The sequence below is a fragment of the Rhinatrema bivittatum genome, chromosome 1, assembly GCF_901001135.1.
Source record: "Rhinatrema bivittatum chromosome 1, aRhiBiv1.1, whole genome shotgun sequence".
Taxonomy (NCBI): domain Eukaryota; kingdom Metazoa; phylum Chordata; class Amphibia; order Gymnophiona; family Rhinatrematidae; genus Rhinatrema; species Rhinatrema bivittatum.
Genome location: NC_042615.1, coordinates 630,362,941 through 630,380,223, shown reverse-complemented (window position 1 = coordinate 630,380,223; position 17,283 = coordinate 630,362,941). Strand labels below are relative to the sequence as shown.

Below are 17,283 nucleotides of genomic sequence, written 5' to 3'. Positions count from 1 at the left end.
GATAGCCACCGAGGTTCTTTTTTTTTTGGGTCTGCTTAATTAGTAATTGGGAGATACATGTTCTGGCAGATTTCTATTTTCCTATTATTTTTGGCCTCTGTAAGTAACATCTCTGCAGGGAGTGTTACTGGATGCCCTGTACCTCGCTTAGTGCCGGATCACGGCTTTTATAATAAATTCACCTCCCAAGAAGATTACAAAAAAAGTATATATAAAAAATTAAAAAAAAAAAAATCTAGAGTCATAATCTAAAACAAAAATAAATAAAACACCCCAAAATATTAAAATTGTCTCCCTTACTGAAGGCTTAATCCTTGAACCATATGCAATTTCACACTTTACTTAGTGCCCACCATAATTTCTGCCTTCCTCTTAAATCCGAACACTGATGGAGAGGTCCAAATCGGGTTTTATTATTAAGCTACTGAGAAGCAAGACACCCTTCCCCCGCCCCAGATAAACAGACTCGCTCTGTGAGGGAGACATCAATAAAGCACTGCCAGAGACTTATGGATCAAATGATAGCAAAGCCATCTTTTTTTTTTTTTTTTTTTTTTTTTTTAAACTTAAACCAGGAAGTGGGGAGAGGGTGCTCACAGAAATCCTCAACTAAACTGAACAAAGCAACATTCTTCAATGTATTGCAACTTGGAATCTTAAAAAGTAAAAAAAAAAAAAACAAAACAAAAAACTGGTGCGCATTGTGCTGAAAACTTGTAAATTAACTGCCGAGACCAAAACAGGGGCTCTGCCCATCCCCCATCCAGCTGGTATGTGTATCAGCAACTTCCAATCCCGCAGACTGCCAATATGGTGGCCCCAGGCGCTTGCGATCCACTGGAACAGCCAGGCTAATGTCAGAAGGTCACTGCTTTTAAAGTCATACCCCACCGCCTTCTTTTTCCTTAAAGAGGCGGCAAATTCACTTCTACACAGTTGAGATCCTTATTCAGCCATGTTGGTGCCCCTTTTATTTATAACAAGATTTATTAAAAAGCTATTCACTTATTGGGGGGGGGGGAGGGGTGTTTCTTCAAAAAAACAAAAAAAATGCTGACCAAACCCCGCCCAAGAGCAAAACAAGGGAACTTAGACTTTCTGCCTTCTCACATGCAAGTCGATAATGCACGACTGAATCATCCTACCCCCCTACCTGGCAAAGAGAACCAATTCACATCCTTCTAGGGCACTGTCCCTCTTGAAAAAAAAAAAAAAAAAAAGCTCTTCACTGTCTCTCTTTTCTTGCTGTATTTTCACACACTGAGCCTGGGACTAGCTGCAATTACAGGCTTGACAGACACTAATAACTTACAGGACTGTTGGAAATGGAAACCTCAATAGTTCTGAACAGCAGGAGAAGACAAAAGGGTATTTTTTTTTTTATATTTTCAGTTCACGCAATTAAACAGAGTAGTATTATTGCTGCAGCTCAGTGCGTTTTTGAGTTATTTGTTGGTCAGTTAAATAGCTGAAGGAATGAGGGCCTAGAGTAAAAACAAGGGTGCACACAGTGTAAAAAACTGAAACCATGCTCGCCACCGTAAAATATCCTCTTCTTGAAGAACAGAAATTTACATTTGCTCCCTTTTCGTCCTTGCCCGTTTTGATTTTCACTGGTCAGGATGACAGAAGTCCAGGGGAAGCTGTTGGCATTCCCTAATCCAGAGCTTTCCAAACTTTTCATGTTGGTGACACACTTTTTAGACAAACATAATTTCGTGACACAGTAATTCAGTCTACCAGCAAACCAGAAGTTAAAGGTTAAACGAACAAAATGTATTTCAACAATTTATGTATGTTTCCTTAAATATATACATAAATAAAATGTTTCACAACACAACCTATCTCATAATAAATATTTGCAGGCTTCCACTTCCTCCATGCTGATCTCGTACATTATGAGATCGGCATAGAGAAAGTGCTACTCTTGCACATTCCCAAAGATATCATGTGCCAATCACTAAAAAGTAATTTTTTTTTTACCTTTGCTGTCTGATCTTAGTTTTCTAATCGGTTGGTCACAGGCTTTTTTTTCCACCTTTCCTTTCTTGTTTTTTTGCCAATTCCTTTTACAGGGTCTTTTTTTCTATTTCTTTTCTCTCCATCTGTCTTCCCTCAAACACACAATCAGGTTCTCATTCTCACACGCTATCTCACACATTCTCACACACACACAGGCTCTCACTCACATGCAATCTCACACATCCACAGCTCTCACTTTCACATGCCTCTCTCTCATACATACATACATACTGTCTCTCTCGTGCACATGCTGTCTCACTCTCACACACACAGGCTCTCTCACTCCTACATGCTCTCTTGCTCAAGCACAGGCTCTCACTGGCACATGCTGTCCCTCTGCACGGGTTGCCGAAGGATGGGCTCTTCAGAGGCCCTGATCTTCCCTGGCCGTGACATGGGATCTTCAGCGGCCCTGCTATCGGGTTTCCTCCTCTTCTCAGGCCGTCGCGACGTGGGATCCGCAACGGCCCATTAATGCTGCTCTTCTTCTGTACGCAGCAGATGCTCCTCCCCCTTCCTGCCCACGCGGCTCCGGCAACGTTTTTCTTCCAGGGCTGCACAGGCAGGAAGGAGGAGGAGTGAACGTGACCCTTTTCTTCGGGCCGTGGTGATGTAAGCTCCACCACTGCCCGCCGATCTTCCTGCTATAGTTCCCTGCTTCCGCCGGCCCTGTGGACCGGGCGACACACCTCCACACTACAGGCGACACACTAATGTGTCCCGACACACACTTTGGAAAGCTCTGCCCTAATCCTATCGACAACAGACCATGTTCATCTGCTGCCTTCAAGGCTTCCGGCCAACGCAAGGACATCTCGAGAATTGTGACGCCAGATTCAAAAGCCACCTCACAAAATCCAAACTTTTAATTGAGAGAAGAAACATAACCCACTCTAGGAAAAAAAAAAAAAAAGCAGAAGTCTCTTCATTCATAGATGTAAATGTCAACTATAACTGATTAAGACCTTATAAAATGTCTAGCACAAGGCAACTCCATGTCCGCTCTACCCAAAATAAAATAATATTTTCAGAAATACGCTGCCTATTCCCCTGATGTTCTCCTGAGAGCGAAATGAACCAGGTCACATTTATGGCCTCTCTGAAATTAAATTAAATGTGTGAATTAATGCTTTTTTTTTTTTTAATAAAAAGTTTAAAAAAAAAAAAAAAAAAGATATTTGTCTGTTTCACAACTTTACATTACAGATGGGCAAAAAACACAGTGCTCCTGTTGTGCAGGGGAAATGGCCCCAAGAATGAAAATGTTCACCCTGCCATAGCTGAGAGTATGTACAAAGAACTTAAGTGCATGTTTTAGGCTAACCAGGTGGATATCTGCACAGGGGAAACACTTGACAATAGAGCATTATCATATTATAATAAAATGAGACAGATGTAAGCGTTGAAGAGCAAAAGAGAGAGATAGATAAAAATAAGTATGTATGTCTCTCTCACAGTCACTACATTCAGTGAACGCCAACACAATGTGCAGAAATTCTTTTGGGGAGGGGAACCACTGAACTGAGTCAAGGGAATTTCAAAACACGCAGGCATTTATTTGGCACCAATAGCCAAATATTCACTGCATTTCTTTTCTGACATTGCATTAAAAAATATTTTTGTTCAAGGTTTACTTTGCTTTGTTCTGGGGTGATGTACTCCTTTACACCTCAAAGTTTTCCAGAAGAGAGAGGCGACGCTACCGAATCAAGCTTACCCTCACAAAAATGGTGGCGCTGCCCATCTGCTCTCTCCAGTCAAGTTACATACAGTATCAGCTGAGCAAGTTCGAGACTTAAAAGGCCCTTCGATAGGAGACAGGCAGAGAGAGGTTTTAAATTCAACACCACCTGATCCTTACATGCAACTCTGACCCGACTTCTTAGTCCTCTACTGTGCTCTCCTGCCCATAACCGGGCAGTCCGGACACCCGGGGGCTCCTATCCAGCCCCACCCCAGCCCTGCGGGGCTCCCCCACTTACACACAAGGAAAACACAACACAGAACCTGGATGCAAAGGCGGCAGCCGTTTATTAGAATCCCTAACACGGGAGTGTAAATAAGCACAGAGTCCATTCAATAATGTTTACAAAATCGTGGCCAGGCAGGTGCCGGTTCTCCAATATCCACCCAAGTGGAACCCAGGGGGTCTCGTGCCCAGCGAGCTCCCAGAACAGGCATCGTGATCGCCAAGAACCGGATGGGATCCCGGCTTGGACCACCACAAAGCAAGCCTTGCCTGAGCCCCTGCCCACGTTACACTCTCCATCCGTCGAAACCCCGAGCACGAACCCAACATCGATCATTCGTGGCAAGCGGGTGAGGGCCCCTAGGCCTCTCACGTACTTTACTGGCACCTCACAGCTTCCTTCTAAGGCTTCTGCATTTACAAAAGGCATTCCTGGAGTGGGTCGCTGCCACGACAGATTAACAGATAAGTGAAACCCACTAACAAAATTCTCTAACTGCACAAGGGGGGGGGGGGGGGGGGGGGAACGGCTCCATTCGGGAGCCAAGAAGGGAAGAAGCTGGCTTTAAAATCATCCACCGGCCGCCTTCCCCCAAATGTCCCCCCCCCCCCCGGCCAATCAAGCGGCATGGCGTCGGGGTGCACTTTGATGATGGCGTCGCCACCCCTGACGTGGGGGCAATCAGGGGGGTAGTTGGACACCTGCCCTCCATCCGTGCTAGGCAGCTGCCCACAATTCTGACCAAAACAAAAGAAATTAAAGCCATGGGAGAAACTTTGGCCACATTAAACCTGCCACAGGAAATAATAAACTTGAAGATACCCTACTGTAAACATCCCTTACCCTGAGTCATCACAGCTCCAGAGATACCTGAAAGGATAAATACCTTGCAGACTTATCCAACTCAATAACCTTACAAAGCAAAGTTAAAACCGCAAGGAAATAAAGCAGTTATTAACAGCTTAAATATACCCTGTCAGTTGATAAGAGTCTTTCATATTCAGCTGTTACTTTGCATGGTGTGCATTTAGACTTCAGTTTATTTCTCCTCCAGATATGTGAAACTGGGGGAATGGAAGGGAGGAAACAGATCCAGCAGTAAGACAAACAGACTACCAAATAAAAGCATGGACTGGCGACAGATCTTAAAACAAGATTTCTGGACAGTTTAACCCTTCATTGTTCTACTCATGGGTGCAAAAGGCAAAATTTGCTAGTCTGCTTTCACCAATGTCATGTTTTGACAGGACTCAGACATAAAACCACCATGTTTCTCAAGACACCGATGTATTTAATTCATAGAAAACTTAGAACTATGTAACTCTATCCAACTGGAGGCAGACAATGAAAAACCAAATGCCAGATTTTGACTAACCATGTTTGTCTATGAATCTGTACACTTCTACTTAAAAACCTATGTTTGATCCTTGGAATGCATGCTTAAATTATATAAATTATATAATCAACTGATAAGCTATTGACCGGCACTTGAATTTTACTAGATTTATAATACAGCAATTTGCACACATAGAACCTCAAATCTCTCACAATACAACCATCTCCGAAGAGAAACGTGGCAGCCATTTTGTGACAGCAAATTATACAATGGCAAAGACTTTTCCCTCTATAACTTAAATAAAGCAGCCTGGACACTGTGTCAGTGCAAAACAAACTAAAGCAAGATGTTGCTAGAATATGCAATTACAACACAACCTACAGTTTGGGCATATATTCAGGCATCACTATTGTTCATACATTTTGCAAGGACTCAACGAATGCTGTCTAAAAACACAACACATTAGTCCAGTTTTTTTAAAAATGTATTACCGAATCCAGACAGATCAAAATGTATTACCGAGTCCAGACAGATCAAAATGTACGGTCTCCTCAGAATCTACACTCAAAAGCAAAGACCCCCTTCCCCTTTAATACTAGTACTGCAGAAAGGTCTTCAGGTACAATTCATCAAGAGCAGTGTTTCCCATATCTGTCCAGTTGGATTTTCAGGCCTCCAGTGTATGCAATACTCTCATATGTATATTCCTGGGGACAATCCTGAATACCCGATTCCCCAACCCTGTCTTGAAGGTACACCTAGGCAAACACCGATACAGAGAATAGCACCTTAGCTCCTAGTACTTCCAAACAGCACGAGGCCCAGTGTTGTGTGTCAGAGCTGAACACTCTTCGGGGTCAGCAATTTATGCTATAAAGGTCACAAAAAAAAAAAAAGACCCCAAAATTCATTTGGAAATGTTTTTCACTACAGTTCTATTTACTTGTATGCCATTTAGGATTACATTATAGAAAGGCTGTAATACTGGAAAGCAATGCGATCGGCACCCTCAGTTGTCCAGCCTGCACAAGGCACTAACAGTCAAGAGTACCCGAACTTCATTGACATGCAAAATGTTTCCTGCAGCACTATGTACACTAGTATCACAATATAAAATATCAAATCTGCAGTGTCGAAACTGGAATTATTAGGCTGTTAAAAGGGAGTAACAAGCTAGTTAAAGAATCTTTTAATCCCCTATACCCCCTCCAGATGGCTGAGATACTCTGTGCCCCCTTATTTAACGGAGACAGGGACACAAGCTTTCTCGTGCTATGCCCGCAGAATGATGCTCTATTCCTCATGCAGCTCGTCTGCCCAGAGACCATATGGATTTAAGAGTAAAACGTGGTTATTACATCAGGTTTTCAGATAAACTTAAGCTTCAAGAACCTCAGTGGAAAGGCAAGGCATAACAATAATTATTTTTATTTAAAGTTAAGTTTCAGAACTGGGAAGAAAAAAACATTTAGTCACATTAAATTAAGTCAACACATTTTGTTGCATTCTTTTAGCAAAAAGAGAAGATTAAAATGAACTGAAAGGTCACTGAATTTCTGCATTTATGACATTTAAGATAGCATCCAAGACCAGAAGCCACGATTTGCACCCATCTAGGAGATTTAAAATCAATTTTGTGCGGCAGAAGCCTTTTACACACACACATTTTTGTTTCCAAGGTGAACTATTATATAGTACTGTGAAATGCCAAACTCCGCCCTCACAACCACAACACATGCTTTTAACTAAAGGTTAATATTACTGCAAATAATGCAGGGGGTATTTTAAGTAGTAAAACTACGCAAGAATAAAATGCAGAGCTCAATATTAGCTTTTTGTTCCTCTGAAAAGCCAAGGCCTGCAGATATGGGCACCACTTCAGCCCTTCTTTCTGTAGCTGCTCTCACAAGCCAATTTATTAAAAGTAATCAAGAACTAGTTGTTAATTTTCACTTGACAAAAAGAAAGAGAAAGAACTCCATGCTGTAACTTTTGCAAAAAAAGAAAAAGGATTTGCCGAGACATATTGCAATCAATATTTTAACCAACAGATACATCGTTTCCCAGTCTGAATATAGATCTTGCTTGCAAAGTTTGATGGATTTTAACACAAATTTCCCTGAGAGATTTTCAGCGACTCCGGGACTAGCCCTTTAGCATCGGATTTTAAAATGTGCCAAATGTTACAGTGTGTGTGTGGAGGCTCTTCAATTCCTTCCTGGATGAAAGAAATGAGAAAGCAAGTTCATTACAATAAAAATAAAATTCCTGTTTTAGATTTAAACCAGCTCAAGGAAATTATTTTAGACATTTTCAATATATTTTTCTGGAACTCTCTAATGTCTCCGGTCCTTGAAGACAAGATGTCATTTCGTGTGTAGGTGCATGCAAGCCTGTCTCTCCCTAACATTTGGAAAGGCAGGACTCCTTCAAGGCTAATTATATTCATTCATTTTCTCAGCTCAGCACGGAGCTGGGTAGATTGCTGGGTTCACGGCAACAAGGAACAGACAGAAAAACGCTCATCTTTCTCTGTCCCTGTCTAAACACAAAACAGGGCCAGTGGGCAGAATGCAGTGCCTTCTTAAAGATAATTTACCCCCTTAGCTATCCCTTCAAAAGCTGAGATCTGTAAAACTGTTGCTCATTGTGGGGGATTCACCGGGGTGGGGCAGGGGAGCCCAGCAACCCCTGCTTCTAAAGCCCATGTGAAAAACCCAGGGTATTCTTTCAACACCATCAGGGGTTAGAGTAACACTATTAAAAATCAGCTAATGTATGGGGTAATAAAGTACCAAGAGCTTTCCAGCTACACTTTTTAATCATGAGACTTTATTGGATTGAGAGATCTTTGTCCCTCAGTCTGGAGCTGCCTGACCACAAAGTAACCCATCTCTGAAGATAAAAACAGCAGTTACCCACGGATCATGCTCCCTTGTTTCGCTCTGCTGCCTACAATCTAAGGCCAACAGACTTAAAAGTTTGTCCTTCAGCAAGCTACATCCTCAGCCAGCCAAAATAGAGAAGGTACCAGTCAAATACTGCCCTTTTTAACCTTAAAATGTAACAAATAGTGTGTCTCTCCGCCACCTTGCGCTTTTCCCAGAAAGTTAAGACAAAAAAAAGGCTAAAATTACTCTCTTCCATACATGAATAATTTTGTGGGTGTCAAAGCAACGTACTTAGGCCCTAAAGAGCACCACAACTCCTGAACCCCAGGAGACACAGTAACTTAGTAATGATGGCGCTGAAAGCCCAAATGGTCCATCCCAGTCTGCCCAGCCGCTCCCTGCAGGTTACCCACATTCCTTCTGTTAAGGGTAGTAACTGCCGCTCCGGAGAATCAATTGCCCAAAATGCACAAGGTGTGCACGCTTCAGTAGCAACATTTAAATCAGGAAACAAACAAACCAAAGACTATGGAAAACAAAATTACTTTCTTGGACCTGATGCCTCCTAAAAATATTACTCTCATCCAGGAAGTCGGCAAAAAAAAAAAAAAAGAGTCCTCAAATTAAAAAGAATTATTTGCTACTGGGTTCAAGACCTGATCTTAGACAGCATCCCTTCACTCTGGCCTCCAAAACTTATAGCCAGACTATAGGATAAAGGGCACACGCCTCTACTTCTTTACAGAGATTATACAACATAACGGCATCAGTCAAGCATGTTTAACTAAAACACTGCTCTCGACCCACAAAACTATTTCCTGCTGAAGTCAATACAGCTTTGGAAATGCAAACAAATACGTCTGTGTCTATAAGTTTCACTGACAGCACATCCTCCCAAGTTTAGGATTTCTTTTCCAAATATTGTGTCTCGATGGAAAAACAAAACAAATCTTGCATGAGAAAATATACTTTTTAAAAAGATGCTAGATAAATGAAGGCCAATTTTGAACGTCAACAAAGGGTTTAAGTCTTCAGACCAGGGATATTTGCCTTCATAGACCTAATGCTCTTATGGGGGGGGCGGAAGAGTAAAAGTGGGACTGTACTAGTGATTATTAGGAAATGGATGGCTCAAATTGAAGTGTGCAAGCCGCACTGCAGTGCTTAACAAAAAGTTTCAAACTGCATGCAAACAAGACAGAGGTTAAAATATTACCGTGCCACTAACCCACAGCTGTAGAACACAAAATACAGGAGTTTATTAAAGCTAGAGTACTCCACTGGAGACCCACCACTTGAAATGAAGAGTCTGAAAAGGTTCACGCTAAAATAAATATCCCAAATGTTTCCAGCACTGCACGTGCACCCTGTTACTTGGTTAAAAGTCTATCACTCCCCCATCATCCCTCTTTGGGTTTAACAGAGCTGAACAAAATTTTTCCTGTTGCACTCATAAATTTTGCAAAATATATAACCCGCATTAATAGCTAATTGAAGTGATGCATTAAAAGAAAAATGCAGATGACATCTCAAATGGCTTTTTCCAGAAAATATATCTGGGTTCTTTACTGACAATAAGTTTCATTATACATTTCTTCAATTAACGTAATTCTTGAGGAAGACATTTTAATTACTCTAGCAGCACTCTGGCATCTATTCAACAAAAGGATACGAACATCCTACCCAAACTTTTCCAGTACACTTCCATTGCTTCTTACAAAAAGGGGCATCCTTCCTTCCTTTTGGGATCACGTCTATTCATCAGGTTCCCAACAAACTTTTAAATAGTCTGAGATAATGCCTCTGTTTTTATGAGTTACACATAAAAGGAACAAATTTTGAATAGAGCTGTAATATTAAAAGGAAATATTCTAATAAAGTACTTTCTCTCCCCCCCCCTCAAAAAAAAAATATATCAGATCATGACATTTTCATCTATTTTGAAAAAAAAAAAAAAAAAAAAAAAAGAGTTGGTTTTCCTCCTAAAATGAAATTAGCTCCCAACAGTATGGCTATATTAACAATAAATACTCGATTCACTAAGGATTTTTTCCTCACCAGGGCAGAATGAAATAAGCTCTAAAATGAATCTTGCAGTAAAACGAGCAGGTACTATTTTTTTTTTAAACAACCATTAAGAGTACGAGAGAAGTAACCCAAGTAACTCCTGACATGTCTGACTGCGCTCTAGATTTCCCGCGTTTTATGTTTCAATCCGACAAATTCTGGATTATGTAGATTCATAAAATACATTTTCATATGGTAAAAGTTACTAATACTGATTGCCTCTCAATCTCAACCTTGTTATAACCAAGGCGAACTTGTGTACAGTCAACCAGGAGAGCACAAAGTCCTCTGTTACTGCAGAATAGGGTTTCGCTTCCCTACCCCCCCTCCCTTTTCTCCTAACAATTCTTCACATGTTTTTGCACTGCAACTCATGGAGCTTGAAAGGCGGCTAACAAAATCCAGATTTCGGCTGGTACTTCACAAGCAAAATTAAAGTATACCCGTTCCTGCTATTTATCATGTTACCATACTTTTATTCTTTCCTAAACACGCCACCACTGAACAGCTACTTTCAATTTAAGGAGCACAATGTTACTATAAATACATATTCAAAGAAAGCACAGAGCAGCTAGCCTTTTCTAAGAACCATATATATAAGGCTAAGACATTTGCTGCTGATTAAAGGCTTTCTTTTTTTTTTTTTCTTCTAGAGCTCCCTCGCTTGTATAATAGAGAGGATGAACAAGATTAAAAAAAAAAAAAAAAAAATTAACTCCACACAAATGACCATGGCATTAAAAATCTTGAACTTCACAAAAACTTCCCAATGCTGGTGCCATGTGCAACTCATTTGGTCAAAGTCTTTTTTTTTTTTTTTTAAACATGTCCTGGTCCCTACCAGTGTTTGGTTTTCAGTGGCTGCATCGTTATCAGAGCAAATATTTTAAACCACTGACTTAGGAGCTACAGTATGTGGGTACTTCCTTGCTTGGTATCGCCTAACAGAAAAATGTGCCCAGGTAACGATATTCAAATGACTCAAAAAATTATTTCCAAATTAAAAAGAGGGGTTATCTTTTAGAAGTGCCATATTATCATGCAACTTCAGACATAAAAGCCTCTAACATACAATAAAGACTGACCCTGTAAACAAAAAATAAAGTATACACCATGGGCTTGATTTTAAAAAGCATTTACATGCTTAAAATTGGGTTTTACATGTTTAAATGCACTTTATCCATGCAAATAGGCTTTGGAAAATTGCTACAATGTATGGCATTGAATTGTCCATAGGATATTCACGTGTTAATGCACTTTACGCGCATAAACGGCTTTTTAAAATTGCTACAATATTGTTACATTTGCATGTCTAACTCCTTTTAAAAATTACCTCACATGTGTATACTTGTGCTCCACAAAATATGCACATTGCGAACAAAAACAAAAAAGTTACTTTGATAATTATCCAAAAAGAAGAAACTGCTGCCTTTAAGTGCGTCATGTTTCGGCTTCTTTTTGGAGTTCAGGGCAGAGTTTTGGGTGAAAATATTTTTTTTTTGTAAACAGCCAATACTGAAGCCACTAGTGCCAATTGTGGCTACAGCAGTTTAAAATTTGAGCAAAATAATATATATATTTTTTTAAATACTTGCATAAAGTGGACAACAACTTCTTGGAGAACTGGAGAGCAATAACCTCTATTTGTGATTTCTATTTTTGAGGAGCACAGTGGCACTTTGTTTTGGTTATAGGATCGATGCTGTTCTTGTTACGCCTAGAGTCAATGGCCCTTTAAAAGTTAGAGGTTTTGATTCATTAAAATTGATACCAACCTGGCACAGTTTGTGTTCTTATCCCTTTTTCCATCTGGTTTAGACATTCGGGGGGGGGGGGGTGTTTTTTTTTACCTTTTTTTCTCAGGACACTGAAAGTGTTAAATTTCTTTCATGTGTCATACTTCTAGGTAAGTTTTAAATGGGATGCAGGCTTTATTACTTTACTTTCCCCAGTCCTCCCCAGATTTCAAGCTGATAAAAAAAAAACCAAACCCTAAAAATCTCATAGGATGAACAGCTTTTGCTAGAAGGACAAACACTGTCCAGGTAAAAATCACCAGAATTCTAGTTTTACTTTTTTTTTTTTTTTCCAATTTTAAATCTTCTCAGTCAAGATGAATAAAGTGCCCCTTGGAAGCAATAAGAAGGTACTAAACTGACAGCAGCAAAAATCTTAGCACTCTTTAACATGTAGCCTATTTAACTTTGGTATCACCTATTTGGAAGCAAACACTGAATGCTGAGCAGAAGAGAGTTTCCTGCAGGCAGTGCTGATCTATTAAAAAACATGACCTGTGACAAAAATCAATGTCCTAATCTCAATCCAAACAGCGGTATCAGAAGCAGAAAACAGAGATAACCTAAGATAACATGTCCTCAAATTTACTTAAGACTAGCTGACGGGTTAAAAAAAAAAAAAAAAAAGTTGCTCATATCTTTTAACAAGATAAAAGCACATCCACCAGGTGAATTTTTTCCCCAGGAACATATGGATACTCTTTGAAAAATGACTGCAGTTTTATGGGGCGGAAATAAAGGGAGAGCTGTGAAAAAAAATGCTGGGGGGGTTAGTAAAATCGCATTTCAAAAAATCTTTTCACATGACGCTAGAAACACATTTTAGCTTTCCTGCACACTATGCAGTAACGTCCAAAGGTCAACGTATGGGAGAGCAGTCATAATCCGGCGTCTTCTGAATGCATCCAGAGCTAGAAAAAGCTAGCATAGCTCTAGATTCCTTGTCATTTTTACACAAGAGCCATTTACACAGCCAGAATGACTTCCTCTTCCTAATGGTGCCAGGGTTTCATGTAGCAGAGGGACAATGCATGATCCCAAGACACACAACTGGATTTCTCACAGACTTTCTCTCTCACTTGTCTCTTAGTATTTGAGATTGTGTAGTGTATACTGTCTGACAGCCTGAGCAGAAGGCATTCCCGCCCCCCTTCCCCCCAAACCGTTGCTCTAGTGTGAGAGAAGAAATACAAAAACACACACACAAGAGATATGATGGTGCTGGGCAGATCAATATTAACTCGTGCTTTATTTGCCAGGTTTAAATTACAGCTTCCCATTGATCAGTGCAGAAAGCGTCAGGGAAAAAAAAAAGCTGTAAATTCACTAACACTGGAGGGGGGGAGCTCAGCTGGGAGTGAGAAACTTTTCTCCAGTCCTGTCATGCTCAGCCAAGCTGCTGCAAGCAGAAGTGGGAAGTTCCCACAAGACGAGACACCGATTCTCTCCTCAATCCCGTGTTGGTTAAAAATAAATAAATAAATAAATAAATCTCTCCTGGCAATCTATTAAATTTCTACCGAAACTGCGAAACCACGTCTCTCTCTTACCTAATTTGCCCCCCCCAGATTTAAAAAAAAAAAATTCCTGGTTTTCGTCTATCGCATTGTAAGAAAACTGTTTGAATTAAAACTTGCAATTTAATAAAGTGCTCATACTAAAAAGGTCCCCTGTTAAAAACCTACTTAAAAAAAAAAAAAAAACAGTACTGTATTTAAATCCTTTCACCCTTTCCCTCTCCCCCCCATAAAGGTTAATTAAAGAATTTCTTTAGTGCACGAAAAAGATATCCACAATCTTTCCAACAGGTAGTCTTGCAAGGAGCGGAGAGATCCTGCAATGGAATTAGTCTTTGGGCAAAAGAAAAGCATGCAGCAAAGCTAACACGTGTGATGCGCACACGATCCTCGCCGAGGTGTGGCTCCTCCAGCCAGCCATTCTATATTATATGGCACTGAAGCAGGCAAGACATTCATCGCTCGGTTTCTACAGGTTACCTGTTTCTTTTGAGCTAAGGAAAAACACCAAGACCAAGGGGAAAAGGTTACGCGGGGCACGGCTGCAGCCGGCTCTGGGGTGCCGCCGTGCCCCAGCTCGGCGAGGGAAGGTGCGGAGGGTCGCGTCGCCCCCCCGGCAGCCCACTGGCCCTCTCCTCCCCCGCCTTACCTGGGGTTGGTGCTGTTCCAGTACACGGCGTAGCGATCGGCCACCGCCTTGGAGCCGGGGTCCTGGCTGAAGACACACATCCAGAGCACCAGCGACAGCAGCATCAACATCTCCACGTGCAACATCGCTCCTGGCCTCCTCCTCCTCCTCCTCCCTCACCACCACCACCACCACCCAACGGGGGGAAGAAAAAAAATCCCCCCCCGTCTGCGGCCAAGGGAGCCCTGGGAGGGGGAGGCAAGAGCGAGCCCCCCGCACGCGGTGCCCGGCTCTCTCCCTCTCTGGTGGCGGCGGCGGCAGCAGCGCTGGGGGCTCCGGGGAGGATTCCACGCCTGCTCCTCCTTCCAAAGTTACTCTGGCGGGTGGGGGACCAGCCCCCTAACTCTTCGGCTCTTCTTAATTTCGGCTATAAAGTCATAGACGGCGGCGGTGCTGTTGTTGCTGGGAGTAGGGAACTTTTAAAGACCAAAGTCTGCTGGGCTTGGATTTATGTAGTGGGGGGGGGGTTATTATGTGTCCCCCAAATCGTGACGTGGGGCTGAAAGTTGTGGGCGAGCCGCAGCTGGGGGGTGGGGGGGTGTCAGGGGTCTTGTCTCTTCAAGCCTCCTTCATGTCCCCGCAATCTGGGGCTGCTGCCTGGGACACCTCCTCTCTCCTGGCTGGGGGGGGGGGGGGAGGGAGGTTGGGCTGCGTGAAGGAAGCCGGCCACCCTCTCCGGAAATCGGCTCGGTGCCTTTAAACCGCGCGTCGGGAGAAAGGAAGACGGAAAGCAAATCGCCTTTTAAGTGGTGTCAGAAAACCAGCCGCCTCCCCCGGACTGATGTTCGCTGTCGTCTTTGCAAAAGTGACTGGGAGAGAGCCACATGCATAAAGATCAGCTCCAAATCCCCGTCTTCAGCCACAGCAGCAACAACCCCAAAAAAAAAAAAAAAAAAAGTGTCTTTGTTTTGTAAGGCTATCCAGGCTCCGGGAGAGATCAAACTTGGGAGAGACGAAAACAGCTTGAAAATGAATGAAACGAACTCCCGATCACTAACACGAAGGGACTTACGTCTTTCGCGATGCAGCTGCTTCTCCCTGACACAAAACAAAAACAAAAAAAATCAAATCAAATAAACGAAACTTAAAATAAAAAAAAATGCAGCGGCAGCTAGGAAGGGTTCGCCAAGACTGGTAGAAACCGGAGGAGCAAAAGACAATTTTGGTGGGGGTGGGGGGGGGGGGGGGGGGGGGAAACCCTAGCATAAATAAATAGCAGGGTGGAGGAGGGAGCAGTTAAAATCCCTTAAAAAGTCACGCCCCCTTTGCAATAATCTGCTCAGTCAGTGCCTGAAGATCCTAGGGCAGCCAGGACGCATCCAGGGGATCGGGTGCAGCCTTCTCCTCCGCGCGCTCTGCTGCAGAGAGTGTGTGCGATAACCACGTCCACGCAGCTAGCTCCGGCGTTGGCTTTGGACACGGGGGTGGGGGTGGGTTAAGATTTAAGCTGGACAAGGCTGTCGGCTCGCCTCAGCTCAATCGGGATAGGGAGGGCGCTGGGTGATCATGGGCGATTTCATGCAGTTTACTAGGAGGGGGGAGGGGGAACTGCCCGAGCCCTCAGCAGCCACTCGCAGCACAGCCTGCTGTTTGGATACAGATTTCCTTTTTTTTTTTTTTTTTTTTAATCCTTCACTCGGGTCTGATTGGTTTCCAATATGAGAAAGGCGTTTTCGGTTGTGGGAGAAAAAAAAAAAAGTCGACCCTACCTTTCTGAAACCTGACTAATTGAATTACAGGGAGATCTAGATATTTTGATATGTAAGCATGGAAGAAGCTTATTTTATTTTTAAGCAGCGTTTTTTAATGGGGATTTTTGCCTCGTTAGCAAAGATCTGAGTCTGTAAGCAATACTGAATGCAATTCTTTTGATGGGGGGGGGGGGGGGGGAAGCATATGATATGCTCTATCCACTGTGGGTGTGATATTAAATCAGCTTGTATTGGAAGGAATGTCTGGATCAGTTACGTCTGTTTGCAAATGGGGGACACTAATCTTACAAACTGTAATCGAATTAAACTCAATCCCTTTTGTATTAGTAAATCTAGAACTATATTACTGATGGTTTGTTTTTAATTTCAGCTTTCCCAACCGAATGGAAACCTTTTTGAAATAATATTGTATTGTTTATACTGAGAATCAATATTTCACTAACTCATTTCCATAATATTGATGATAAAATGCTTAAATGGCAAGTTATGACATGTTATGATAAACATGCTGCCATTATTTAAAATTTAAATATGAAATAAATGCACTTAAGTTTGCATATTGTAGGATAACGGAGCTGTAAGATTTGAATCAAATACTTAGTAGAGCAAAATATAACTTATTCATGCTACGTCGCTAAATATTGATATTCAAATACGACTTCAAAACATTTCATAGATCGTCAAACATTTTGCACAGTATAAAAGTTTTTTAGGCAAATTAATTTAAGCTATATATATACATATAGCTTAACTAAACATTACATCCAGAAATATGATACTCTTACTTTATAGTTTATAGGCAGGGGATTTCTTGCTCTATCAGTTAATTTGAAGCCTTCTCGCTTCCCTGCTGCTGGTTTCTGTGCTATTGGCGAAGACTGAGCCATGGATCCACGACGTGTTTCTTTTATTTGTTCAGAATATTCTCTCCCAGCCTGTTAGCTGTTTGAAAGCGCCCAGACTCCCTCTAGTGGTGATTTTTCATGAAACATTTCAGCCCTGAATCTTTTTTAAAAGCCAGAAAACAGACACAAGATGTCTTCAGGGTTTTAGTTAACAACAGCATGAGGAGTAACAAGAATTTAAAACTAATTGAGGCACAAAGCTGAAAAGCATGCACGGTCGCTTATGGGTTTATGCCAGGTTGGATTATACTTCATGTTTCCAGCATTACTTAAATAAATAAAACCGTGCAAATTGTTTTGTGCAATAGGATAACTTGCATTTATAAATCGTGAGTATATTTTTGAGATTAAAACAACCCAATTTTTTTGTATTCTAGTT

The 17,283-nt window shown here is 41.7% G+C and overlaps 1 protein-coding gene across 5 annotated transcripts in view; it reads right to left on the bottom strand.

Moving 5' to 3' along the window:
- Positions 1–16,864, bottom strand: part of EFNA5 (ephrin A5) — a 525,631-nt gene extending 508,767 nt beyond the window's left edge. The window contains exons 1-2 of one of the 5 annotated variants that reach the window (XM_029572206.1): positions 16,785–16,864; positions 14,249–15,325 (exon numbers count right to left, since the gene is read on the bottom strand). In XM_029572206.1, the coding sequence (XP_029428066.1) occupies positions 14,249–14,373 (125 nt within the window). In that variant the 5' untranslated portion in view covers positions 14,374–15,325; positions 16,785–16,864. Of the gene's footprint in view, positions 1–14,248; positions 15,462–16,784 lie in introns of those variants that run through there. The other 4 variants (XM_029572233.1, XM_029572238.1, XM_029572216.1 and 1 more) reach the window with 4 other exon arrangements.
- Positions 16,865–17,283: the final 419 nt, after the last annotated feature.